The sequence below is a fragment of the Sciurus carolinensis genome, chromosome 11 (assembly GCF_902686445.1).
Source record: "Sciurus carolinensis chromosome 11, mSciCar1.2, whole genome shotgun sequence".
NCBI lineage: Eukaryota > Metazoa > Chordata > Mammalia > Rodentia > Sciuridae > Sciurus > Sciurus carolinensis.
Window position 1 is genome coordinate 1067641 of NC_062223.1, and position 27472 is coordinate 1095112.

At 49.8% G+C, this 27472-nt stretch overlaps 1 protein-coding gene across 2 annotated transcripts; it reads right to left on the reverse strand.

The window, feature by feature from the left end:
* Positions 1–27472, reverse strand: Tollip (toll interacting protein). Of its 2 annotated transcripts, XM_047516038.1 has the most exons (6): positions 27302–27471; positions 18118–18267; positions 13939–14121; positions 12835–12987; positions 11534–11624; positions 1–2731 (listed from the first exon to the last, which is right to left on the reverse strand). In XM_047516038.1, the coding sequence occupies exons 1-6, from the start codon at positions 27332–27334 to the stop codon at positions 2517–2519; spliced, it is 825 nt and encodes a 274-aa protein (XP_047371994.1). In that variant the 5' UTR covers positions 27335–27471; the 3' UTR covers positions 1–2516. The 2 variants fall into 2 exon arrangements, with proteins under 2 accessions (XP_047371994.1, XP_047371995.1); XM_047516039.1 differs by lacking the exon at positions 12835–12987 and having other exon boundaries at positions 27302–27472.

Here is a 27472-nt window from a genome sequence, read left to right on the forward strand (position 1 = left end):
TAAACTTTCCCTTAGAGGACTTTATTTCTCTATTTTTGTACGGACTGTTTATTAAATAAGAAGACTGAAAAGTAAAAATATATTTTACAATCAAAGAAAAATCTGGTTATGGACCTTCCCCACACAGCAAATAACCAGGGACACAAAGTTCTGAGACAAGCCCACCAACACCCACACAGCGGGTTTCAGCTGATGGCAGATGGCCATAGAGGGAAGAGGCAGCCTCGAGAGGATGCGGCGTAATCAAACCACACACAGTCCTTTTCATCACACACAGAGGCGGAAGCCAGAGGGCACCCGAGCCAGAGCACACACTGGGGCTGGCAGGGCAGGCCAGCCTCACTGAACATGGGGTGTGGCTCTGCCAATGGCCTGCATCCTCAAACATAGGGACAGGAGTGGCCAGACCCGGCAAGGGCCAGCCCTCAGCCAGGAGCCGGTGTGTGTCTGCCCTGACCTCTGCGACCTCTGCCTTTGAGCTGGGTCAAAACATTCCTTCCAAGTATGGCAACCTTTCACAGATACTAGACACAGGACGCGACCAGGCGGAGTAAGCAAGAACTGAGACCTGACACCCCCCTGCCCTGGACTCCCAACAGGAGACAGCGCACACAGAATGGAAGAAGTCTCACTTAACCAAAGTCTTCATAAAATGTGGTCTGTTTTCAGTCTATTAAAAAAATAAAGCATTCATGAAAAAGGAAAGGAACAGACCACAGTAAGTTCTAAGTCATATTAAAACTGCCATTCTCCTCAGAGTGCCAACCCATAAGTGTTGCCTCCACGGGCACTGCAGTGGCAGCTCTGGGGTTGGCTCTGGTGACGCTCTCCCTGGGACATGCCCTGCAGAAGCACAAACACGACACAGACAGCGATGTTAAGGCAGAAGCCAGGCACTGCAGCCACACCTGGGTCCTGGACGTGGGTGCTGCAGGCTGGCGAGCCCTGTGCTAAGTCTGCGGACAGCACTGAGCCAGCCGCCTGGGGAAGGCCTGTCCTGCCCACCACGCCTCCCACACAGGCCCGCACAGCCTGGAGTGGGGGACTTCAGCGGCTGGCAAGTTGGAGCAAGTGCTGGAGTCCACCCAACAGTGCATCTCGGTCCTCTCCACCTCCAATCCTTATTAAGAATCCACAGGGGCACCACCATCCTGCCTCAGGGTTACGGAAATGCACTCATGAACAATGCATCTGAAAAAAGTACCCCAAGGTAGCAGAAAGCACTGCTCTCTAGCAAAGCTTCAAACCTACATTTTTAGAAGGAAAGAGGCTGAACCTTTAAGCACTTTCTCCATCTAAATGTTTCATGAAGTTGGAAATGTTAGGCTTCACCTTCATACCTGTATCTCACAGCCAAAGCCTGGGTGCAAACACTTGGGAGAAGGAAAAGCAACTGCAGTTCAATGCAGAGGGCGGCAGTGCAGCCTGCAGCCATGCTGCTAGCTTCTCAGCACATGGCGAGCCTGAGTTGGGCCTAACACCAGGTGTCGCCCAGTCCTCCCCCTCAGCAACGCTGCAGCAGAACACCAGCTAGCCACACACCAGGGGCACGCGGCAGGCACGAGCAGCTCCAGCCTGAGAGGTCTGCAGACACTAAAGCCAGCTGGGTTTCTCCTCTACCACCACGGACGACAGTGCTGGTGCACAGCACTAACCCATGTCACGACAGCAGCAGCCAGGGACCAGAACAGTGGGACAGCAAACGCAGCGCAGCGCCCACTTTCCTCACTCCCAGTGGTGAGGGCCTATCAGGAAGAGAAGGCCCAGTGTAGCTCCAATGGAGTCAGAGAGCAGCCTCCAGCAGGCAAGGGCCAAGGCAGAGCTTGGCCACTACTCGGGCTCCCTTCATGTACCAGGTGTGTACTCAGCTTGGGACTGGAATCTGTCACTGAGGCCTGGAGGGATGGTGACCAGAGAGTCAGGCAAGAGGTCAGGCCTGCTGGCCGACACCAGGAAACATGGCTCACTTGCCTGGCACCAGGTGAGCAGCCTGGGCTCACACACAGCATCAGAAGGACGTGAGCTTTTGGCTTCAAGGTTGTAAAAATGGCCCATAAGTCAGCACATGTGGATTCTGTGCTCTTTACGCTCCTAGGTCAATCCCCACCAGGCTGAATAATTATGCCACTTGTCAACTCAGAAAGACGCTCAGCAATGTCAAACACCCTGGCAGAAGCAGCTGCTTTCTACGAGAATGCTTTCCAGAACAGTGTGAGAAGGGGAAACGCAGGTCCCCAAGCAACAGGAGCAGGGGTCTGTGCAGTGACGCTGCCACACCATCACTGCCAACCCGGACGAGGAGGGAGCTGCCCGACCCCTACCCACAGTCAAGAGGACTGCTGGAAACTGAGAACCCACATGCATCCCAAGAAAGGCAGGAGGGGGCAGCACAGACGACCAAGGAAGGGGTGCGTGGGTGGTCTTCATAGGATTCTTGTTGGGATGGTGACCCGGGGGAACCTTGGGTTACCAAGTCCAAAGGGCTGGTGGCGAGAGGCCATGGGCAGCAGGCAGGTCTAGGACTCTTCACCCATCTGCAGCAGGGAGTTGATGGCGGCGTCCTTGTTCCCTCTCTGGGCTTCCAGCACAGAGCGGATCACCTCCCTGTCCATGTTGGGGAACATGTCCTGGATGGCCTTCAGGTCCTCCTCACTACAGCGGGGCTGAGCAGTCACAGCTGGCGCAGGCATAGCCACAGGCACCATGCCAGGGCTACAGACAGTGGGCATTCCTGAAGACAGAAGATTGAGTGTGGGAGAGTGTCAGTGTCACAGAAGTGCAGTGTCTGTTTCTGCTTAAGAAGAAACAACACTTGCCTGGCTCCTGTGGGGACAGGCAATCTCAAGTTTCCTTGAACACTGACCTGCAGGCACACCCACGGCCCAGCAGCCCCCACACCCTCCACAGGCAGGCTGGGCTATCTTCTCCACTGGTGACAATTTGTAAAAGTCACAGGTTCCAAATCTCACATGAACTTACTTCACAATTACAGGTGACCACACATTCTGACCCTCCAAGACCTCAGGGACTCCCACTCCAGACGTGAATCCTGCCTGACAGAGGTCCCAACGCAGGTCTCAGTCTGGAGATGAGCAGAGTACCATGCCTGCCCCTTCACCAGGCATCCCTTAAATCTCGTGTCTACTGCCATCGGACACTAGTATGCCCTCCGCAGTAGGGCAAGGACATCAGTGAGGGAGAACAGCATGGCAAGCCCCCAGTAGCCATCAGGGCCACACACTGACCCCAGGACAAGCATCACACACACCAAGACCACCAAGCAAATGCTCCCCAAGTCTCAAAGCAGCCAGCAGCACGAGTGCCCTCAGGGAGGCTCTGCCAGGCACCTACAGCAGCTCTGCATGGTTAGCCTCAGGCCCACGCTGGGAGAGGCTGCCACAGAGGATCACAGAACTGGGACAGCTGAGCTCGCCCCTGCTACCCTGAGAGAGGCCAGCCTAGGATACAGGAAGTGCTGGCAGGGCTGGGTGACTAACAGTGACAGTTCCCTTTGGATTTCTGTCTAAGTTACAAGGGGTCACATCCTCATCGATTCTTTAAGGCTTTAAGTGTGAACAATCCTCCCAACCAGGTTCAAGGGAACAAATGTTTGAATAATTTCAGGACACAGCTTTCGCCCCTGGCTAAATTCAGAAGACCCTCAAGGCAGCATCCTGAGGCAAAATTGGCAATGAGACCCTAAGAAGTGCCGATGGGGTGGAATGGGCTGCGGGCCACTCCAGGGGCTGTATGCCTCCCCCAGTACTCCTACCGAACCAGCCAGCCTCCCAGCAGGGAAGGAACACAGAAAACCACCACTTCCCACAGCCCCCCAGGACTGGGCCCTGGCCTTGCCACAAGCTCCCCTTCACGCCAGTGCCTGCCTGGCTGATCTGAGACAGGCTGTGACACGCTCAGCACCCTGTACTGCTCACAAGAAGGGGGGAGACCACAGCAGGGGCAGTAGCACACAACTGTCATCCCACTGGGGTGGCCACAGTGGATGGCACCCTCCCCACTCAGCAAGTGCCAGCTCAGGAAGGACAGTGTTGCCATCACATTCAGGAATGACCTGACTCAGGAGACACTGGGCATCAACTTCTACCAGGGTAGGGCACTTCAGCACCAGCCAATACTACCAGGACAACTAAGGAAGGACCCAAACTTCCATAACCTGGGAGAAGTAGCTAAGTCCAGGACAGAGGCAGGGAAGGCACACGAGCTGGGTGCTTCCAGTGGTGCCGGAGTCAGGAAGCACTCAGAGGTGAGACACATCAGAGAGAGTGTCCAGACTGCAGCCAAACATGGAGTCACTGGGTGACAATGCAGTAACAAACCACAGTCCAGGGAGAAGAACCAACCGGACCCACACGGCTACAGCAAAGTCAGCGGACAGCTCAGGCTGATGCCAAACAGGCAGCAGTGGTGACCACAAGCAGATACCAAGAGAGTGTCCAGGCTCAGTCCTCTAAGGTGCAAAGGCAGTCATCTTGCCTCCCACACCAGCATGTAGGACTGAGCAGCAATGCTGAAGGTGGGCAGCTTTCCAGGGCAGAAGCTGGGCATGCCCACAGGGATGGTACATGAGGGGCAGCACAGCTGTGGGGCAGATGGTGACACCACAGGGTCTGCCACAAGGTCCTGGACACACCCCAAGTCTTGGGCCAGGACCTGGATGCTGCCCTGAGATGTCAGGTAGGGTCTCATAAGCAGGCGGCACCATCTACTCTGTGGCAGTCCCCAACATGGATGCTGTCCAGAGCAGTGGGATTTCCTCACTTAAAGGAGATGCACACTCCCCTGGGGGCAAAGGTAGGCACCAGGGGACTATGGTCTCCAAAGATTCTGGCAAGACATTCTTTTTTCTGTTTTGTGACTTTTCTATAAGAAGCTGTTTCAAAATTCAAAAATATACATCCAAAGAAGAGTTCGAAGTCTCTGTTTACAAAAAACCTAGCCTTTCCTAAAATAAACATTTTAGGGCAAACTTTAAACACATTTGCAAAGAGAATTAAGGATAGAAGGCAGAAAAAGACAAATAACATTTCCTTATTCAGAAGGTGATTTTCTATTAACCAAATATGCTTTGGTGTTGTTAACTAAAGTAGACAAAATTATATCATTCCCCCCACCAAAAAATGTTCAGGTCCTGACCTCCGGTGCTATGAATGATGGGGCTGTATTTGGAAACAGGGTCCTTGCAGATGTACCTGAGCTGAGCTGAGGCCATGGAGCATGATGGGCCCTTGTTCAAGACAGGAGGAGGACAGCCTCAAACCTCAGACATTGAAGATAAAATATTTAATCTTTAAAACAAAGTTGACCAAATAGAGAAGATGGTAAGAAATCATGAACAGAATCTCCAAGAATTATGGGATATCACGAAAAGACCAAGTTTAAGAATTATTGGGTTTGAGGAAGGCACAGAGAGACAAACCAAAGGAATGAACAACCTATTCAATGAAATAATATCAGAAAATTTCCCAAATCTGAAGAATGAAAGGAAAATCAACTACAAGAGGCTTATAGGACTCCAAATGTACAAAATTACAACAGACCCACACCAAGGCACATTATAATGAAAATACCTAACATACATAATAAAGATAGAATTTTAAAGGCTGCGAGAGAAAAAAATCAAATTACATTCAGGGGGAAACCAATACAGATATCAGCAGATTTCTCAACCAGACCCTAAAAGTTAAAAGGACCTGGAACAACATTTCTTAGCTCTGAAAGCAAATGGATGCCAACCAAGAATCTTACAACCAGCAAAACTTACCTTCAGATTTGACGACAAAATAAAATCCTTCCATGATAAACTAAAGCTAAAAGAATTTACAAATAGAAAGCTGGCACTACAGAACATTGTCAGCAAAATATTCCAAGAGGAAGAAATGAAAAACAATGATGTAAGTTAGCAAAGGGAAGAACTACCCTAAAGGAACAGCCAAATAAAGGAGAAACCAAGTCAAGTTAAAAAACCAAAAATAAGCAAAAATGACCAGGAATACAAATCACATCTCAATAATAACCCAGAGTATTAATGGCCTGAACTCATCAATCAAAAGACACAGACTGGCAGACTGTTTAAAAAGAAAGACCCAACAATATGCTGCCTTCAAGAGACTCTCTCATAGAAAAAGATACCCACAGACTAAAGGTGAAAGGATGGGAAAAAACATACCATGCACATGGACTAAGCAAAAAAGCGGGGGTATCTATCCTCATTTCAGATAAAGTGGAATTCAAGCCAAAGTTAGTCAGAAGTGATAAAGAAGGACATTTCATACTCCTTAAGGGAAGCATAAATCAGCAAGACATAACAATCATAAATATTTATGCCCCAAACAATGGCTCATCCATGTACGTCCAACAAATCCTTCTCAATTCCAGGAACCAAATACACCACATATGTATGACTTTAACATACCTCTCTCACCAATGGACAGATCTTCCAAACAAAAACTGAACAAAGAAACCACAGATTTCAATAACACAATCGATAATTTAGACTTCACAGACATATATAGAATATTCCATCCATCAATGAGCAAATACACTTTCTTCTCAGCAGCACATGGATCCTTCTCTAAAATAGACCATATGTTATGCCACAAAGCTGCTCTTAGCGAATACAAAAAGACAGAGATACTACCTAGAATTCTATCAGATCATAATGGAATAAAATTAAAAATCAATGACAAAATAAAAAGCAGAAACTACTCCAACACCTGGAGATTAAATAATATGCTATTGAATGATGCATGGATAACATAAGACATCAGGGGGGAAATAAAAAAATTCTTAGCGGTAAACAAGAACAAAGATACAACATATCAAAATCTCTGGGACACTATGAAAGCAGTACTAAGAGGAAAATTCACTTCATGGAGCGTATTTAATAAAAGTAGAAAAAGTCAACAAATAAACGACCTAATGCTACAGCTCAAAGCCCTAGAAAAAGAACAGATCAACACCAAAAAGTAGTAGAAGACAGGAAATAGTTAAAATCAGAGCTGAAATCAATGAAATTGAAACAAAAGAAACAATTGAAAAAATAGACAAAATAAAAGTTCGTTCTTTGAAAAAATAAAATTGATAAGACCGTAGCCACACTAACAAAGAGGAGAGAGAAAACTCAAATTACTAAAATTCGGGATGAAAAAGGAAGTATCACGATAGACATGACTGAAATGCAAAACCTAGTTAGAAGTTATTTTGAAAATCTATACTCCAACAAAATAGAAAATCTCGAAGACATCGACAGGTTTCTAGAGACATATGATCCACCCAAACTGAATCAGGAGGACATATGCAATTTAAATAGATCATTCTCAAACAATGAAATAGAAGTAATCACCAAAAGCCTACCAACAAAGAAAAGTTTGGGACCAGATGGATTCTCAGCCGAGTTCTACAAGACCTTCAAAGAAGAGCTCAGTCCAATACTCCTCAAAGTATTCCATGAAATAGAAGAGGAGGGAACGCTTCCAAATTCATTCTATGAAGCTAATATCACCCTGATACCAAAATCAGACAGAGACACATCAAGGAAAGTAAATTTCAGACCAATATCCCTAATGAACATAGATGCAAAGATTCTTAACAAAATTTTAGCAAATCCCATACAAAAACATATTAAAAAGATACTGCACCATGATCAAGTGGGTTTCAACCCAGGGATGCAAGGTTGGTTCAACATCCGGAAATCAATAAATGTGATTCACCATATCAACAGACTTAAAATTAAGAATGACATGATTATTTCAATAGATACAGAAAAAGCATTTCATAAAATATAGCACCCCTTCATGCTCAAAACACTAGAAAAAATAGGGGTAGTGGGAACATACCTCAACATTATAAAGGCTATCTATGCTAAGCCCACAGCCAACATCATTCTAAATGGAGAAAAACTGGAGTTTTGTTGCCTAAAAACTGGAACAAAGCAGGGATGTCCTCTTTCACCACTTCTGTTCAACATCATCCTTGAAATTCTAGCCAGAGCAATTTGACAGACCAAAGAAATTAAAGGGATATGAACAGGAAAAGAAGAATTCAAACTATCTCTATTTGCCGAGGACATGATTTTATATTTAGAAGATCCAGAAAATTCCAGAAAACTTCTAGAACTCATAAATGAATTCAATAAAGTAGCAGGATATAAAATCAATGCTCATAAATCTAATGCATTTTTATTCATAAGTGATGAATCCTCTGAAAGAGAATTTAGGAAAACTACCCCATTCACAATAACCTCAAAAAAAAAAAAAAAAAAAAAAAAAAAAAACTTGGGAATTAATCTAAAATCACCTCTAAAAGAGGTGAAAGACCTCTAACAATGAGAACTACAGAACACTAAAGAAAGAAATTAAGAAAACCTCAGAAGATGGAAAGATCTCCCATGTTCTTGGATAGGCAGAATTAATAATGTCAAAATGGCCATACTACCAAAAGTGCTATACAGATTCAATGCAATTCCAATTAAAATTCCAATGACCTACCTCATAGAAACAGAGCAAGCAATCATGAAATTCATTTGGAAAAATAAGAGACCCAGAATAGCTAAAGCAATCCTTAGCAGGAAGAGTGAAGCAGGATGTATCGCAATACCAGATCTTCAACTACACTACAAAGCAATAATAACAAAAACAGCATGGTATTGGCACCAAAATAGACAGGTAGATCAATGGTACAGAATAGAGGATACAGAGACAAACCCACATAAATACAGTTTTCTCACACTAGACAAAGGGGCCAAGAACATACAATGGAGAAAAGTTAGCCTCAACAAATGGTGCTGGGAAAACTGGAAATCCATATGCAACAGAATGAAACTAAACCCCTATCTCTCACCCTGCACAAAACTCAACTCAAATGGATCAAAGACCCTGGAATCAGACCAGAGACCCTGCAGATTATAGAAGAGAAAGTAGGTCCAAATCTTCAGCATGTTGGCTTAGGATCAGACTTCCTTAACATTACTACCAAAGCACAAGAAATTAAAAAAAGGAATCAATAACTGGGACAGATTCAAACTAAAAAGATTTTTCTCAGCAAAGGAAACTATCAGCAATGTGAAGAGAGAGCCTACAGAGTGGGAGAAAATCTTTGCCACACATACTTCAGAAAGAGCACTAATCTCCAGAATCTATAAAGAACTCAAAAAACTTTACACCAAGAATACAAATAACCCAATCAACAAACGGGCTAAGGAAATGAGCAGACACTTTACAGAAGAAGATCTACAGCAATCAATAGACATGGAAAAATGTTTAACCTCCCTAGTAATAAGAGAAATGCAAATCAAAACTACCCTAAGATTTCATCTCACCCCAATTAGAATGGCGATTATCAAGAATACAAGGAACAACAGGTGTTGGCGAGTATGTGGGGAAAAAAGTACACTCATACATTGCTGGTGGGGCTGCAAATTAGTGCAGCCACTCTGGAAAGCAGTGTGGAGATTCCTTAGAAAACATGGAATAGAATCACCATTTGACCCAGCTATCCCACTCCGCGGCCTATACCCAAAGGACTTAAAAACAGCATACTACAGTGATGCAGCCACATCAATGTTCATAGCTGCTCAGTTCACAATAGCTAGATTGTGGAACCAACCTAGATGCCCTTCAATTGATGAATGGATAAAGAAACTGTGTATATATATACAATGGAATATTACTCAGTCATAAAGAAGAATAAAATTATGGCATTTGCAGACAAATGGATGAAGTTGGAGAATATCATGCTAAATGAGATAAGCCAATCCCAAAAACCAAATGCCGAATGATCTCTCTGATAAGAAGATGATGATACATAATGGGGGGTGGGAGGGAGGCAAGAATGGAGGAAGGATGGATTATATAGAGGAAAGAGGGGTGGGAGGCGTGGGGGGAAGGGAAAAATAACAGATTGAGACAAACATCATTACCCTATGTACATGTATGATTACACAAATGGTACGACTCTACTTCATGTACAACCAGAGAAACAAGTTGTACCCCATTTGTTTACAATGAATCAAAATAAATAAATTAAATTAAAAAAGAGACAGGAGGAAACACACCAAAGGGGAGGAGGTCCTGGAGGGACACAGACGTGGAGGCAGGAGGGCCCTCCTTTGGGGCCTCTGGAGGATGTGACCCTGCCAGAGCTTGTTCTGGACTTCTGGCCTCAGGAATTGAAAGAGAACATTTCTGTATTTGAGGTCCCCAACCTCTCCCACCTGTGGCCCTGGTTGCAGCAGCCCTAGGACATGAAAAGCCCGTGTTCCCTACAGGTTCCTGCCCCTGTCCCCAGACCTCTAACTCAGGATAACAGGGCAACAGAAATCTCACACAAACAGGACCGCATGCCCTGGATGGAGCACTGCTGAGGTCCAAGACCAGGCCCTCCAGGCCTCAGGGCCCTGGCACTGAGTCTGCCAGGTCCCAAACTTCCATCTGGGTCTCTTGAGAGGGCCAGTTTCCCTGCTGAGACATCCTCTGTTCACTTGCCAAGGTTCTCTCCTTGAGCTCTTGACAACCACGGCTGCTTTAAAGCACCTGGGTCACAATGGGTCGCTGGGTCAGCCTCGTGCTTGGGTCTTGGCAGACATTCCAGACGTGGCAAGGTCCTGCCCTGGGCTCTGAAGAGCGCTGCCCTAGGTTCTCAACAAGAGCCTCATCACAGGCAGAGGCTCCCAGGTGTGCACGGGCTCCGTCCACAAGCCCCGTGTCCTCTTGTAAGGGCTGGCTGCAGCACGTGCGGGGCTGACGAGCCCTCCGCTCTGACTGGGCAGGATCCCAAGGGCCCCACACTGCTCGTCCGCCAGCACCTCTGTCCTGTGCCAGCCTGGAGCAGCACCACTGGTGTCTCCTGAGCCCAGGACCCTCCCAAATGCCCCTGCCCCACAGATCCTCCACTCCCACTGCCCCAGTCTCTGGCCTTTGCCCCTTCAGGGCAATGGAACCCCTGGCCTCTGCTCAGAACTAAGCTCCCTGGACTGTGGCAGAGAACCAGGATGACTTGGTCTTTCCCTGCCTAGTGGATGATACTGGAACACAGTTATCATCCTGTGCACCTTGACCAATTTCATGGCTATTCTGGTATGAAGGCCAGCTAGGCACCACTGTTGTCCTGGCCCCAGGTGGAAGGTAACCAAAGGTTACCATGAAAACTCAGAAGCACAGAAGCATACAAAGGTACCTTCCAGCTCGGTACGAGAGCCACCATGATGGCTAACATACAGGCAAGCATGGCAGCAGACACAACGCCAAAAGGCAGGGGTGCGCTTCACCAGCAGGAACTTGTCTACCACACCAGGCACTACGCGAGCTCGTGCCCACACCTGCAAAACTCACAATTAGGGAACACACAGACTGCTTCCTACATCGCGTATCAAGTTCCAAGGCAACCTGGACCCTGCTTCGGAAGGTCGTCTGCAAGGCACCACCCTCACCGTTCTACAGGGGCCCCAGCCCCGCGTGCATGCTGAGGCCCCTCCCCCACTTTCCTACTTTTATCAAAGCAGCAGCAGCACACAAACCTGCTATGGGTACATAGCCAACGCCCTGCTGGTACACAGTTGGCATCAGAACCACAGGCTGGGGTGGCATCATCATGGCAGCTGGCAGTGACTGAAACACATCAAAGACAATCATGGGGTCAGGGAAGAAGGACTACACCACGTGTCAAAACTTCTCTACTTCCAGCCTCACAGAGCCCGGACACAAGACCCAAGAAAGTGGAGCCCAGCATAGGTGCTACGGCCTCGTGCCAGCACACCACCTCCCCTGGGCCGGGAGAACACAGGGTGGGTGGCCTGCACAGGAGGTGCTGTGGACGTGCAGCACTAGGTGATGGGGTACAAGGGAGAGCGCAGGCCTAAGAAGGCACGTCTATGTACTTTAGGGTCTGTTTCTGAGAGCTCACGTCTACACCAGCGGCTTCTCTCTGCAGTCCTAGAGTTCAGTTCAAAACAAAGAATGTGCTGGGCATGGCACACTCATGATCCCAGTGGCCGGGAGGCTGAGGCAGGAGCACCGCAAGTTCAAAGCCAGCCTCAGCAACTTAGTGAGGCCCTAAACAAGTCCAGTGAGACCCTGTCTCTCAAATACAGAAAGGGCTGGGGATATGGCTCAGTGGTTACGCACTCCTGGTTTCAATCCCTGGTACAAAAACAAAAACAAAAACAAAAACCCTACCAAAACAAAAGTAAAACAAAGCCCCTGAACGGGTAAGTAAACAACGATAGTGTGCTCTATGCAGAGGCCTGTTAGAGACAGGAGACAAAACACTCAAGCGACCACAGACTATGCTGGGGTCCAGGACATTCTCTGAACATTGAGCAGTAAAGGCAGGGGGCCAGAAGGTGTCACTGCAGTGCCACGTCATCATACATGTAGGCTGGCCACGCTCCCTCCCACTCTCATAGCTTAAAAGTTTAAAATAACAAAAAAGAAAAATCCCCAGGTGACACAAAAGAGATGAGGGTGCCCAAGAGCCCAGACCCCAGTCCAAGATCCCAGGAGCCACAGCTGCCCCAAGGGTGGGAGTGGGCAGCAGCCAGGGGGCCGAACATGCTGGGCCTGCTGCTCCACAGAGCCGGGCCTCTGCTCTCACCCACGCTACCCAATGTCTTTGCCCAGACGCCTCGCCTCTTGGCGGCCAGTCACGGCCTCCTGGGGAAGGACCCACAGGCCCAGAACCTGAGGCAGTGTACCAGGCCTGGCTGGCTGCGTCACATCACTCACAGGGCTAGACCCCAGGCCCCAGGGCCTACAGGGACAGTGGAGGCTCCCCAGAGCAGGCTGCTCCCCCTGCGGACTGGCCGGCGGGCATGCTCACCGTGTAGGACATGACCAGGTTGATCATGCCTTCCTTGTCATCCCCCTGCCTCCCGCTCAGGCTGTACCACTCATCCTCCACCTGGCCCTGCTTCAGGGACTCGGGGATGGTGATGTGGGTCCAGGCAATGCGGTCATCCATGGAGAAGGCTCGCTGAGGATGAGAGGAGACCCCATCAAGGCCCACTGGTGACCCACATGACAGAAACCAGAGCTCTCCCTGCTGCTGCATGACCCCTGCACCAGCTGGCATCTGCATCTCGCCAGCAGGACAGAGTCCCTCCCAGCCTTCCTGAGGGAGCCTCCTGTCCAGTCAGATCTCAGACCCTCCACAACTGTCTGAGAGGCCCAGAGGCCAGCTCTCTGCACCTCCTGCCTAGTCACCACCACAGGATGGACCAGGCTCTCAGCAGACGAGGGAGTCTCCCCAGGGCTGCTAGCTCTCCCCTGCTACACCCACATGCCTACTGTTCCTCCCCAGCCCCCAGTGGGCTGATCCTTACTCCACTAGATACCACCTCTGCACCCCTGTGCACGGCAAGCACCAGACCAGAGGACAGTGCCGAGCTGCCACTTACAGCCCTACTCTGTTCCCTGTGTGCTCCCCTGTGGGCCAAAGGAAGAAGAAGGCAGAAGAGGCTAAGAGGAAGAAAGACTGAAGAAGGAGGGTGAGGGGAGGCTGCATCCCAGCTCCTCCTGGCCCTTGCCCTGCAGCCCCAGCCTTTGAGGCATGTGTGGCCTGAGCCAAACCTCAAAGGAGACTCCTGTAGCCACCTGAGCTTCCTGACTGGCCCTCAAAAGTGCTGCATACCTGGCTACTAACTTGGCCACTTGGATACTACTGGTGGACTCTGTGCCTTGCATCAGCAGGAACAGTATTACTACCAGCAAGCAACAGAATATAACTGGCTTGAAACTCAACCTACTGGTGAACAGCTGTCCACAAAGTGACAAGTGTTTGTGTTACTGGCAAAGTTTCCAAATAGATGCTGTCAAAGGAGCGGGAAAGCAGGGAGAGCTGAGGCCTGCAGCACAGTCACCTAGATCAGGTGTACAGGTCACCTAAAGTCAGTGGAGCAACCCGAAATGATGGTGTGCTGCTCACCTCGTCAAAGATCTCAAGGTAGAGTGAGTCCACGCCTGGGGGCACTGTGCACTGGATGACCTTGTTCCAGCGAGGGTTCTTGGCGCCATTGTGGGCTGTGGGTGTCTCGTACACCGCGTAGCCTAGGCGCAGGCGGCAGTAGGGGTCCATGCGTGTCATGCCGTAATTCTTTGCCAACTTTGCCTGAAATGAGTCAAGTTCAGCAAGATGAGTGCCCACCATCCACTGACACAAGAAAAGAGAGGGGCTGTGTGACTGCCCACCTCTATCAACTCTCCACGGAGGCATTTTGCTGGCATGAACTTCAGCCACCAGAGCTCAAGGTGCCAGGAGCAGGAACCACTGATGAGCATGCCCGCTGCCGTAACAAAGTGCCAAGGCCATGCCCAACCAAGGATGCCCACTCCACAGGTACGTCTCCAGCGTCCTCCTCAAAGGGGCCGAGGGGGAAGGTGAAAGGGAGGATGCCCTCAAAGGACTGAGTCACCCCAGAACCTGGTGACACCTACTGCAAAGGTTTCAGGATACTGTGGCCAGGGCTGCCTGGGGCTCCTGCTTCTTCTCTTCAGGAATGGGGTGTCGGCAGCAACTTGAGCCCTGTTCCATTACAGCATGGGCTCACAGGGACAAGAAGTGGTGGCTTTCCTGTGCCACAGGTCTCTGAATCACAGACCACAAGGCCCTGACTTCAGGCCAGATGGTCTGCTCAGCTGGAGTAAGTGTGTTACAAGGAGCAACACCAGCAATAACTATGAATGAGACGAGATGCTGGCAGATCACTATACAGCAAACAGGAACTCAAAGCGCATCAAGGTTTAAGTTTAAGACCCAAAGCTATAAAACCTCTACCAGAAAGCAGGAGAAAATCATAGCACTGCATTAGGCAAAAATCCCTTAGATATGAGCAGGAAAAAACCTTAAAAATAGGACTTCATCAGAATTATGAATACCCATTCATAGAAAGAAACAAGAAAATGAGGGGACCAGCCAAGGCAGGGAGAAATACTTGCAAATATCACATATGTGATAAAGCACTTGTATCCAGAACCTAGAAACTATTGACTCTCAATAAGACACACAACTCAATTAAAAAATGAGCAAAAGATCTGAAGAGATACTGATAGGAGGCACAACAAAGAATGGGCAATATCACAGGCCATCAGAGGGATGCACAGTAAAACTCCAACCACACAGAGACCACTACAAACCTATTAGGATGACTACAATGGAACAAAACAAGACAACATCAGACCAAGCCCCATGCTAAGTGCTAACAAGAGGAGGAGGAAGGCTGGGAGGAGGAAGGCTGCTGGAGCTCTACGTGCTATGGGCAGCAAAGCAAGGTGGCACAGCCACTAGGGAACCTGCCATATGAGCTCCCCGTCCCCACCCCCATAAACTAAAGTGCAGACTTTGGTTCACACAGAACGCCACCTGCAAATGTTCAGGGAAGCTTCAGCCCTACTGCCAAGAACTGGAAACACCCTGTGTTCCCCAAGCAGGTGGACAAACAATGGTGGTGTGGCCACACAGGGGTGGGCAGCCTACACACTTGGGCAACACAGCAGACACTGTACTCCAGACGCACCAGCTCCGACCACAGGTCAGGTGGCTGTGCGGTGCTGACTGCGAGGCGGATGGAGGGAAGGTTTCGAGGTGTTGGAGATTCTTCAGTCATGCTTACACTCATCAAAAACTCACTCAAGTGCACAAAGCAAAAATGAATGCATTCTATCATGCTAAGTGAAAGAAGCTGATCCCCAAAACCAAAGGCCGAATGCTTTCTCTGATAAACGGAAGCTAATCCATAGTAGGAGGTGGACAGTGAAGAATGAAGGAAATTTGGATTGGATTGTGCCGAGGGGAGTGAGTGGAGGGGAGGGGATGTGGGGATGGGAAGGAGGTGGAGTGAGATGGACATTATTACCCTGTATACATGTCTGATCAAACCACTGGTGTGACTTAGCACCATGTGTAGCCAGAGGAAGGAAAAGTTATGCTCCATTTGTGTACAATGTGTCAAAATGAATTCTACTGTCACATATAACCAATTAGAACAAATTTTAAAAATTTCTTTTAAAATGAATGCATTCTAACATGTCAATATTCTCAATGGAGGCTGACTTTTGGAAAATAGTGCAACTACTGCAAAACCTGCCACCTGCTCACCCTTTCCAGCCATCTCATTTCTTTCTTTCCCCTCTGAAACACCAAAAAAGCCTTTCCACACTGCCTGCAGACCCTTCTGGCTCACCCCATGCACTTTCTTGCTTGATCTGATGCTACAACAGAGCTCACCAAGGACACCACTACAGGCACCTCTGAGCCCAGCTCACCTCTGTCAGGACAGACCTCCTCTCCCCAGGTTCCTGGACTGGGCATCCAGCCCCAGCTGGAGTTCTAGCCACAACCCCTCTTCTGAGCATGGGCCTCTCCCCTCAAGTCCCTGGCAGCAAGATCTGGGTCCCAGCCTCCATGTATCCACTCACTTTAAATTGTCCTCAAGTGAACTGTGACTCTCCTTCCTCACCATTTTGGTTGACCCACTCTGCTCTCCCGGGGCCAGCCATCCAGGCCCTCCTTCCCTCACACCTTGCACACTCTACCAAGCCTGGCTGGGTGTCCCTTCTCAGCATGCAAGAGAAGATCAGCACGAGGTGCGTGCAGTGGCTCACAGCCCATGCTGGGGGACAGGGCACGGGGGCGAGAGATGGAGAGAAATTTTTTGGCCTCCACTTCTAGGAGGAGGATTACAGGACTGGGGAATTGGGAGGTCACACCTACAGGACTGAGAAGAAGGCAAGGCTGGACACAAGTTCCACTGGGGTATGTGGTGTGTAAGATGACCACTGGACACCAGGGAGATCAGGGCCCTGGTCTGTACCAAGGGATACATCTTTGGCTAGGATCTGCACATGGATGCTCACACACATGGGCTATTGGAGCTGCTTGGCCCTGTGAGTGGCTAGGAGGAGGAAGAATACAGACACGACCCTTCTGGGGGTCCCAGGAGATGACCACAAGAATCCAACAGGGCACCACTGAGCAGCCTTCCAGAAGCTGAGGGAAGTCTATCAAAAGGGAATAGGAGGACTGGGGTTGTAGCTCAGTGGTAGAGTGCTTGCCTAGCATGGGCGAGGCACTGGGTTCGACCCTTATTACCACATCCATCCATCCATACATACATACATAAATTGAAGGTTAAATTCATTAAAAAAGAAAAAATGGAGGAGGAGGAGAACAGGAGGATCAGGAATGGTTCTCAGCAGTGCTCTTATTAATGATGGCAGGCCTAGGCTGCAGCAGGGGGGCTCCAGGACTCTGGAGAGAGGAGACAGGCCAGAGGTGGTGGGCACCTCTGAGGCTCAGCCAGCCCTGGTATTTGTACTGTGAGGCAGGGCACCTGCAGTTACCCTGTCCTACCAGGTAGCAGTGCTCAGGAGGCACCAGCTATAAGTGGGAAGCAACACATTATTTTAGAACATACACCTGAGCAGATGTTTGAGACGAGTCATGAGGAAAGGAGGCTGGCTGTGAACAGCCTAGCACAGACTGTGGCTCAGCACCCAGTGCAGCTGAGTAGTCCGCTGGGCACACGTTATCTGAGGGCCTTCCTACAGTCCTGCCGCTCCACTCTCCGCCTGTGTCCATGGCTTTGCAGGACATTCTGAATGGTCAATAATTAGCTTTTTTCCAACAGTGCACTTCAGCTTTCATATGAAAGTCTCTTGAGCAACCCACAGACATATACTGTCTGTCAGTATGGAGCTGTAGGGCTGAGCAGGTGCCACTGACTGCAGGGCAGCAGTGCAGGGGTCAGTGGGAGCCACCCACATGGCACATGCTGGTGGGGCCATGGGCAATGCCAGCTCCCCCCACTGCTCTGAGGATCAGGCTCTCCTCAAGGAGTAGTGTCAGCAAGAAGCAGAAACCCACCAACATTCAGCCTAATTATTTTAATTAATTTAGGCAGAACCTTGGGAAATCATTAATAATTTTCATATGTGTTTTTTTCCCACATTGGATAGGTGTTTCAGGAAAAACTGGAGCCAGAAAAATTTCATTTGTTCACATGGGAAACAAGGCATAAAGGCCAAAATCCACATCCCCGTACCTAATCATGACATGCCTCTTCTCCCACCCATGCCACTGCCCGCAGTAAAGAGACCTGATACCCACCTGCACCACAGTTATGCTGAGGCGGCCCACAGTGCCGACTGCCCCTCCGTACTGCAGCTGCTGGGCGGCCTGGGCGTCCAATTGGACCTGCTGCTGCTGCTGCGTGGGCGTGATGCGGAGGAAGTCCTGTGGGAGCTCACCGATGTATACCTTGGGGCAAGGAGAGAAGTCAGGCCTGCAGGTCAGAGCAGGGCACCGAGCAAGCCTGCAGCACTCTCCCTATATGCCAGGACCAGTGTCCAGCCTCCCTCGCCTGTGTCCTGATCAAGCCCCAGACTGGGCTCAATCTCAGTTTCTCCATCTGTGAGTGAGAGCCAGGGAACCAGGGTTTCCAGCCTGATCCTTGCCAAGATTTCCAGGCTTAGGAAGTTCTCAAAGGCATATCAGAGCTCAGGTAAGCTTAGACCATGTTTCAGCCACTAACACCGGATTCTCATTCTCAAAAAAGGCCCACTAGATGGTGTCCTGGAGTCTCCCCACACTTCACGTCTGTGCCCATGATCCATTTCTCCTGGTACCATATCTAAAAGCCTGGGCACTACATGTCACTGGGTCAAACAAATGAGATGAAATTGGAACTCTGGATCTGAAGTTATTTGGAAAACCCCTTGTCTGATAAACTTTAAGTATTTCCACTTGAAGCATCTCAAATTTAAGAGGGGCCTGGAGGACAACAAACAGCACACAGATTCAGAAGGCCTCACTGCTCTGTTTTGGTCTCTCACCCAAACCTGCTGACCCACTTGCCCAGCCTTGAGGACAGGTGGGAGAAGGAAGGCCTAGGCTGGAGGACAGGAAGACATACACTCCAGAGCGGGGATTCTCCAAGACCTAAAGGGCTCCAAGAAAATAAGAGTTTCCAAGAAAAACAGAGGAGACCAAAGCAAGATTCAGAAGGGACAGACTCCTAAAGGGGGTCCTGGTTAAGGCTCACACCCAAGTCAAGAAGAGGTCAGGATCAACCAGGAAGTGAAGACCTGGAGGTATGTCTGGAGCCAAGGCACCAGTGGCTTCACAGCAAGGCTACCCTGGAATTGGTCCACCTGCCTGGGGTCCACAGTGAGAGTGCCCAGGAACAAAAGATTGGCCAGGGCAGCTCTGGAGTAAGCACACGCTTCCTGGGCAGCACATGCCCCTAGCTGCAGGAAGGTGTGCCACCTGAAGAAGGATACTGCTCTTCCTGTGCACAGATGGGACACAATCTGCAGTATCATGACCAAGAAGTACCCACAACCAAGGTCCGCTGAGGAAGCCTGTCCACCCCCAAAATTCCTGCAGAAGGGAGGGCAGGCAGGTCTGGCTGCTGGAGGAGAAGCTCAAGCACGAATGGGTCCAGACACCTGCCAGCATCAGTGTTGCCTGTGGTGTTCTACTGGCCAGGATGCATGCTCAACAGAAGCCCAAGTGTCACAGAAGCAAGTGTGTTCCCTGAAAACTGCTACAGGGAGCGCTTTGGGGCCCAGGAGCCACAACACCCTGTGTCTCCACTGTGCAAACCAGACATCCATGCCTGCTTGTGGTGGGCTTCCACTGACATGAGACAGGCAGGCTTCCATAAGTCTTACAGGTGGCTGAACTCCCAACATGCGCGGCAAGCACCTCTCCCCAGTGGCTCTGGCCATGGAAGTCCTGTCTGACTTCCCCTCTGGGTGTCCAGAGAACACAGACCAGTCAGAGGTCCACAACAATGGGAGGGCAAGGTTGTCTCCATCAGGAGTGTCTGAGCAACCCTGCCCCCCTGGAGCAGCAGCTCCTGCTGAGGACAGCACACAACCTTCACACCTCAAAGGCTCTAGCACAGGCTGGGCCCAAGAGGGACCTCACCCTCACAGAAGCTCCTGCTGGAAAGGGACTGCCACCTGTGAGGCCTCTGTTGCCAGGTGACAGCTGCAACTCCCTAGATGCGCAGCAGCCTCTCCTGGGACACTTCAATGGGTTACAGCAAGTCTGGGCAGAGCCTTGAGAAAGGCCCCATGACAGGAGATGCCTGTTCCTGCTGGCACATGGGAAATGCTGATACCTCCCACAGGGGCTCAGGGCTCACAGTCTCCCAGGCATCTAGACCACACTCTTGCAGTCTTCACACAGCCCGTATCTCCAGGCTCCGTCACCAGCATTGTCTACTCACCATGAATAGATTATTTTGCAGAAACAGACTCATATTAGCCAGGCACAGTGGTGCACAGCTATAACCCCAGCAACTTGGGAGGCTAAGGCAGGAGGATTATAAGTCTAAGCCCAACCTGGGCAACTGTGTGAGACCCTGTCTCAAAATAAAAAAATATAATGGGCTGAGAATTGGGAATGTAGCTCAGTATAGAGCACCCCATGGTTCAATCACCATATAGGAAGGAAAGAAGGAAGGAAGGAGGAGAGGGAGGGAAGAAGGGAAGGAGGGGGTAGGGAGGGAAAGGAAAGGAAGAGATGAGATGAGAAGAAAAGATAGAACAGCCAAGTTCTTGGAGTCAACACACAAAGGCTAAATTTCCACCTACTGATCTGAGAAAATGCCTACCACATGCCATATACTACAGCTCTAGGGCTGTAGCAGAGAACACCTGCACCTCCTGGGGACGTGCCCGGTGTAAGAAGACAGGTCAGCAGGTGCCCCAGAACTGGTCAGGGTATGTGGGTAGTCCTGGCAGCTGCTGCAGACATGGGAGTCAGAAAAAGTTGCTCAGAGGGAACCACACTGATTCTCTCCTTCATCAATCTCTTGTCTATCCCCTTCTTAGGAACGGGACCTCTAGGCAGTGGGATTCCCTTTAATTGTATTCTTCTGGGTCTTCATTATAGAATGGGACTGCTTTTCAATGGGGGAAAGGCATATTTAAAGAGCAGCTGTACTGCTACCTTTCAATAGACTTCTTTCACCTTCAAGTTACAAACAGGAAGGTTAACAAGGAGAGTGAGCATGACTGGGCAGGGAAGGGGAGCAGAGTCTATTCCCAGTAGAGAAAACCACCCACTCTGCCTAGGCCATGTGACCATGTCTCACACTGGGAACATGCTGCAGAACCCTGCCCAGTCTGCCTTTTCCAACCATCAGGAATCCCCCCAAAAACAAGAGAAGCCTGAGACTCCCAGGTTACAGGAGATGCAGCCAACACACACGAGAAGTGAAGGGCAGGGATCCCAACAGATAAAGGGAGCAAGCAGAACGTGGAGCTGACAGGCGTGGCCCAAGGCCAGCCATGTTCACAGTGATGGGCATGCTGACATTAAGTGAACTAGATGAGGGTCACTGGGGACTCTCTACCATCTCTGGAGCTTTTCTTTAAATACAAAATTATTCCAAACTCAGCTCATTAGAAAAAAATTTCAACTTAACCTAAAGAAAGGAAGGAGAGGGGTGTCAGTCATCACCCAACAAGGAAACTGGTTATGCAACCAACACACTGTCCACAGGAGAAAGACAAGCTTGCCTGCTGGTGCAAATCCCTGATGATTTCTCAATTTAGAATGAATTCGTCCAAATGAGGACACATTTCTACACCTTAAAAAGCTACCACTGCTAGCAAAATAAGTTAATGCTTCACAAGTCATGGGTGGGTTCAGGTGCTGACGCAAATCCTCTCAAATTAGTGGCAGTTCTGGAGAATGTCATGAATAATCATGTACTTCAAATTTATTTTTAAAATTCAGTGCTAATCCTAAAATGTATTTTTGCCATATTATGATGGAGATGTTTGAATGGTCACATGAAAATATATGCTTTATTCTAGCTCAAAGATTTGGGAATATAAAAAGACAGTGATTAAACTTGAAAATAAGCACAAAATGGATCTGTTTTATACAGTTTTGCTTAAAGTTACAAAATAAATATACTAAGTCCAATAGTAACAAATAATTTTAAATCCCTTTGTTAAGATCCAAAAATTCCACTTCTAGGGACCAGTCCTGTGGAAACACTTGCTCACAGGTGTGTGAGCACAGGTATGTTTGCTGCCTCTGCTTGGGAAAAGGAACAATCACCTGGGGTGCCCAGTTCCCCCAGCCAGGAGCAACTACATGACACAGACCTACACAGCCCTGAAAAGGAATGAGGTGCTCCTGTGCTCCCAACCTGACAAGGAGACGCCTGGGTCCCTGATGGAAGAAGAGAGGGAGGGCAGAAGGAACATGCTGGGCCTCACACCTGGTGCTGCCTGGTACCTGGCCACGGAGAGAGCACAGAGCAGTGAACCAGTGAGGAGGTTGTCTGACTCCACTCCTGGATGTACTTGAAAGGCAGCACCCACAAGATTTCCTGGCAGATGGAGGAGACAAGGCTGTCCCAAGGCTTTTGTCCTGAGCAATGAAGGGAGGAGTTGTTCACCTGCATGTCTGGAACATTCCAGGGGAAAGCAAAGAGCTTCTGGACTAGAGGTTCTGAGTTCAGGAAAGAGGTAGGAGGGGACAGTCACCGTCACCAGCACGCAGGAAGCCATTGCACCAAGGAGACCTCCAAGGGAATGAGGGAAAACTGGCCAGGTGCATGTGGTGTGGAAGCATCTGTGGTGGCTGATACAGAGCCAGGGGCTGCTGCCCCTGGTACACTTTCCAGAGCCAGAGCCCACTGGGGATCTCTGAACACAAGACAAGCTGCTGCTGTCCCTTCCTACCAGTTTCACAGCCATGCTGCCTCTCTGTCTCTTGCAGGTTCCCAGCCCCACAAACCAACCTGTACCCAGCTCCACTGTCTAGTTGGTGTGAAAGCAAAAATGGTACAGGGACCTTGCCACAGTAAGAGCCAAGTTTCTGACAAATGAAAACTAATCCATAGGGACCTAGCACACATCAGTCCCCAGACCAGGCCAGGCGCAGGCACTGCCCACACACCAACTCCACCCATCTTCACTCCAGTTCTGAAAAACTTTTGTGAATGGTGACCAGATCAAAGACCGAGAGTTATTGCTGCACTTAAAGTCTCAAATAATTTACACATCTAAAATCTCAATGGGCAAAAGAGAAGCAATGACTCGCAAGAGAGGCCGGGCACAGGTTTGAAAGGCAGGAGGCAGACAGAAACCACCCTTCAACAAACCAAGAGGAGAAGCAAATACCAACCAGACTCAACACACAGCAGAGCCAGTCCTCAGGAATTAAGGTCTGAAGGAACTTGAAGCAAAGGCAAAGGGATCCCGATGGAAGGTCTGGACACAAGGAAGAGAAGAGAGCAGCATGTACTTCAGCAAATCTCAACAAGCACTGACTGCATAAAAATGCTGCTGCACCCTGTGGGAGGGTCAAAAAAGAATGCAGGAACTGTAACACGGAGCACGCACAGCACCTGGACTGGGAAGAGCTCATTCAAGAATGCACCGAGGTCCTGGCACTGCCAGGCATGGTGACTATGAAGATTGACTTAAGAACCTCGTAACTTTGCATGTTAATATTTCTAGGGTAACCACTCAAGAGAACAAAACACATTACATATTTTCCAAACCAGTACAGAATTTAGTAATAAACTGATTTTTTTAAACCTATGTATGGTAAATCCAAAAAAAAAACAGAATAAAAGCACAAAAGTATAAAAAATATGTGTACATATGTATGTAACAATAAAAACTAATAGGTTCAGTAAAAAAGATTCAAACTTCTTAAATTCAACTTCTTTTTTTTACGAGGGATACTGGAGAGTGAACCCAGAGATGCTCTACCACTGAACTATATTCTCAGCCCTTTTTAGTTTTTGAAACAGGGTCTCACTAAATTGCTGAGGCTGGCCTTAAACTTGCAATCCTCCTGCCTCAGTCTCCCAAGTCACTGGGACTAAGGTTTGCACTAACACACCAGACCTAGATATTTGGCTTCTTCAGAATATATCAGTGGGCTGGGAATTTAGTTCAGTGGTAGAGCACTTATCTACCATGCATGAGGCCTGGGTTTTATTCCCAGTACTATAAAAAAGAAAAAGAGTGTGGCTGTTTGCTGTTGATGATGGACATATCTTAAACATAGATTCTGAGCAAACTGTAAGTCAAAGAAAAACACACACACATGCACACCAAATAAATACTCCCTAGATAGAAGACAGAGTAGCCATCCTAGTATCAGACAAATGAGCAAAGATGAAAGGCCAGCAAGGACACCACTTCGTGGCCATGGTCCCACTTACTGGAGGATCAGCAATGCTAAGTATGCATGTACAATTAACTTGGCCTCAGAGTCCCAAGCAGACATTCACAGCAGCCAGAGACACAGGCCAATGACCCAGCTGGTGAGCATGCCCTGCCTGCTCAGGACCTGCCCATGAGCAAGTCACCAGGGATGAAGGCCACAGACTCAGGCATGGAGGCTTAAAAATCATGGGCTCTTGGTACACTCAAAAAAGAGAAAGCCAATACAAACCTCAAAAGAAAACCAACTGCTTCCTCTATCCCTACAAAGTAAAGGGAAAGACCTGGGCAATTGGCCTTGCTTGTCCCGCCACACACTCCTTCAGGACAGACAGACAGCTCTGGCTGGCAGCAAGGCTCACCTTTACCAACAGCCCAGCTCAGAAACAGAGAATGGAATACCATTTTCGAAAACCACCCCATGCCATCCCTAATGAAGCTACACGTTCAGCAGGTCACCAATGAAGTCAAGACCAACACAGTCCTAGACAGGACTGCGCCTCCAAGGACCATCCAAGAGACACTCAGAGACAAGGGTAGAGCTGGCCACCTCCAGCTGCCTCACTGATCAACCACCATCTCCAACAGCAGGTCAAGATGAACCCCACACTGACCCCTCCTGACATGAATGCTAGCCTGGCTTAAAGCAGGTCTCCTGCCTACATACCCACATACCCACAGAGAAGCAGGACTCTCTGTCACTTGCCATTGCGACCCTTTGGAGCTTTCTAATAGACTAGGGTAGAAGAAAGATAGTAATTCCAAAGCACTGGCATTTTTCAAAAGTGAGGCAGATGCAATACAGGGTGTGGCATCCCTTAGTGGCTATTCAGGAAAAACTACCCTGAAGATGTACGTGCTGTTCTCCTGAAGCAAGAACTGCACTGGTTCTGCTAACACAAGCAAAGACTCCTCCCTTCAGACCTGCAGGATGTTGGGTATACACAGTCCTCCCCTCACCACCCCCAGCCCAGAGAAGGGACAAAGGGCCCTCCCAGACCCTGTCAGAGTGTCTGCTCCCCTTTACAGCCTGCAGGACTCTGCCTGGTACTCCATCCCCATCCATGGGAGGCAGTAGCCACAGAGTTAGCTTCCTAAGCACGAGTTCAGGCTCCCAGGCTGGAGGACCTGAACCATTACCTAAACCCCACCCGGGGCTGACACACAGGAGGCTGCCTGCCAGGGCTTAGGGCTGACCAGACACACGCACTGTATCACAGGTTCTTTTTGTTTGGAAGCCTAGCATCCTGTTAATCTTCACATCTCCATAACTCCATTTCTTGTAACAGAAAAAGTAGGGATATAATAAATATCAATACATTATGGCAAAGGTAAGAATTATATTGGACCCTAGTCACTGTCCCGACAGGGGCTGTGAGCAGGTCAACTAGAAGTAGCAGCTGTTGGGAAAGGTGAAGCAGCAGAGAGCATGTGCCTAACAAACCCATGGAAACACTGTTGCTGGCCAGATAAGGCTCAAGGGCCACATTCAGCCTTCCATCTATAAGATAGCCTGCTCAAGGCTGAACAACACATCCCCTTCTCCACCTCCAGAACTCATGCTTCCAATGGCTCCCCTCCTGACCCACCTGCACTCCTATTCCCCTTTCAAGCTGGGGAGCAAACTTTCATAGCACCTAACTCCTGAGTTAAGGCCTGGCTCGTTGGAGTCACCACTTACAGTACCTGTTCCTGTGCTACGCACCTGTGGTTCACTAAGCCATAGCTGCCCTGAATGCCATGGTCACTCACACTGTTGAATGGGTAAGTCACCATGTACCCCAAGTAGAGTCAAAGAACCCAGTCACTAATGCTGCCTTCTTAGAGCCCTGACTCAATGTTACTACATGCTTGCAGGTCATTAGGGTAACCCCAAAACACTTGCTGTGTCTGTACATAATACATATAGGTAACATATGAACCCCAAAACACTGAACAAGTAGAAAACTGCACCAAGCCGCAGTACTGGGCACCACAGATCCACCAAGTCTGAACATTGCCTGCACTCCCAATCGCTTGCCAGTGTGCAGGTTACGCCAGTTCACGTGGTCACAGCAGCAGAGATGGCTACCCTCACTAACAGTGAAGGCTAACCATTAACGGTTGCTCGCTTCATTCCAGACACAGAGTGCACCAGTATACTAATTTGAACTCAGTCCCACACCATACTGCGTTGGTTCCCTGGAGGTCAGGACAATTCCAGACCACACAGCAAGGAAGGGGCTGTCCTGCTGGCCACTTGCCTCAGTGGAGGATGTGAACAGTGGCAAGTACTGGTTCTCCCACATCTCTGTTGAGCAAGTCAAGTAGAAATGAGAAAACTGCCAACGCGACCAATCTGCTGTTGTCCCTAGGGTGGCTCTAGATGAAGACAAGGGAACAGTGAACACGGGGGCAACCCTGACTGTACTGCCTCTGGAACGCTCCCACACCAAGTGTGGTAAGTGTTAGGAGGTTCACATCAAAGGCCTCGCAAAGAGTCCACGGCAAAGAGTCTGCGCTCATCCAAGAAACACAAACAACAGTCAACACGCGGCTGTGAGGGTGGGGAGCCTAGGAACCCCAGCCTCTCGAGTGCGTTCAGTGAAGGGACGCTGCGGCAGCCTCGGCCGCGGCCCGGTCGGCTGGCAGGAGCTCTGCGGAGACCATCCACGCCAGCTCTCCAGAGGACCCGGCACCCCTGGGGAAACCCAAGCCCCGGCTCCAGAGAAAATTCGAGTTGGAAGGGTCTTCCAACTTCCCTGCTCCCACCCTCTCATCTGCAGATGAAGAAACGGGCTCGGAAAGGAGGCTACTAACTGGGCCCGAAAGGCGGTCCCCACGCCCTCGCTGTGTGCGGAGAGGACAGGGGGCACTGGAGTCCGCCCGGCGTGGGGCCCTGAGGGCGCCTACTCCGGCCTCCCACGCGCCCAGCCCCTGCGTGGGTCCAGCCCCACCCCGAGCTTCCGCCCAGCTCGGCGGGCGCCCGCGAGGGCCAAGGAGAGCCGGCGCCCGGCCGCCCGCGCCGCCGAGGGCAGAGGCGACCCGAGGCCCCTCCCGCCGCCGGAGGTCGCCGCCCCCGCCCGGCCCTCTCGGGGCCTCACCGGCCCGCGCTGCGTGCTGACGGTGGTCGCCATAGTGGTGCGGCGGCCCCCGCGCCTCGCCGACCGGACAGTGACGCGCAGGACGAGCTCTTCCGCGCCGCCGGAGCCTGCGAGCCGACGGTTGTACCCGAGGCAGCCGCCGTCTGTCAGCTGACGGCCGCGGTGCCCCGC

Coding starts and splice junctions, on each gene's coding strand:
- Tollip (XM_047516038.1), bottom strand. CDS start 27,334: ATGGCGACCACCGTCAGCACGCAGCGCGGGCCG. Junction 18,268..27,301: donor TCAGCACGCAGCGCGGGCCG/GTGAGGCCCCGA, acceptor CCTTGCCCCAAG/GTATACATCGGTGAGCTCCC. Junction 2,732..11,533: donor TGGCTATGTACCCATAGCAG/GTTTGTGTGCTG, acceptor TTCTGTCTTCAG/GAATGCCCACTGTCTGTAGC.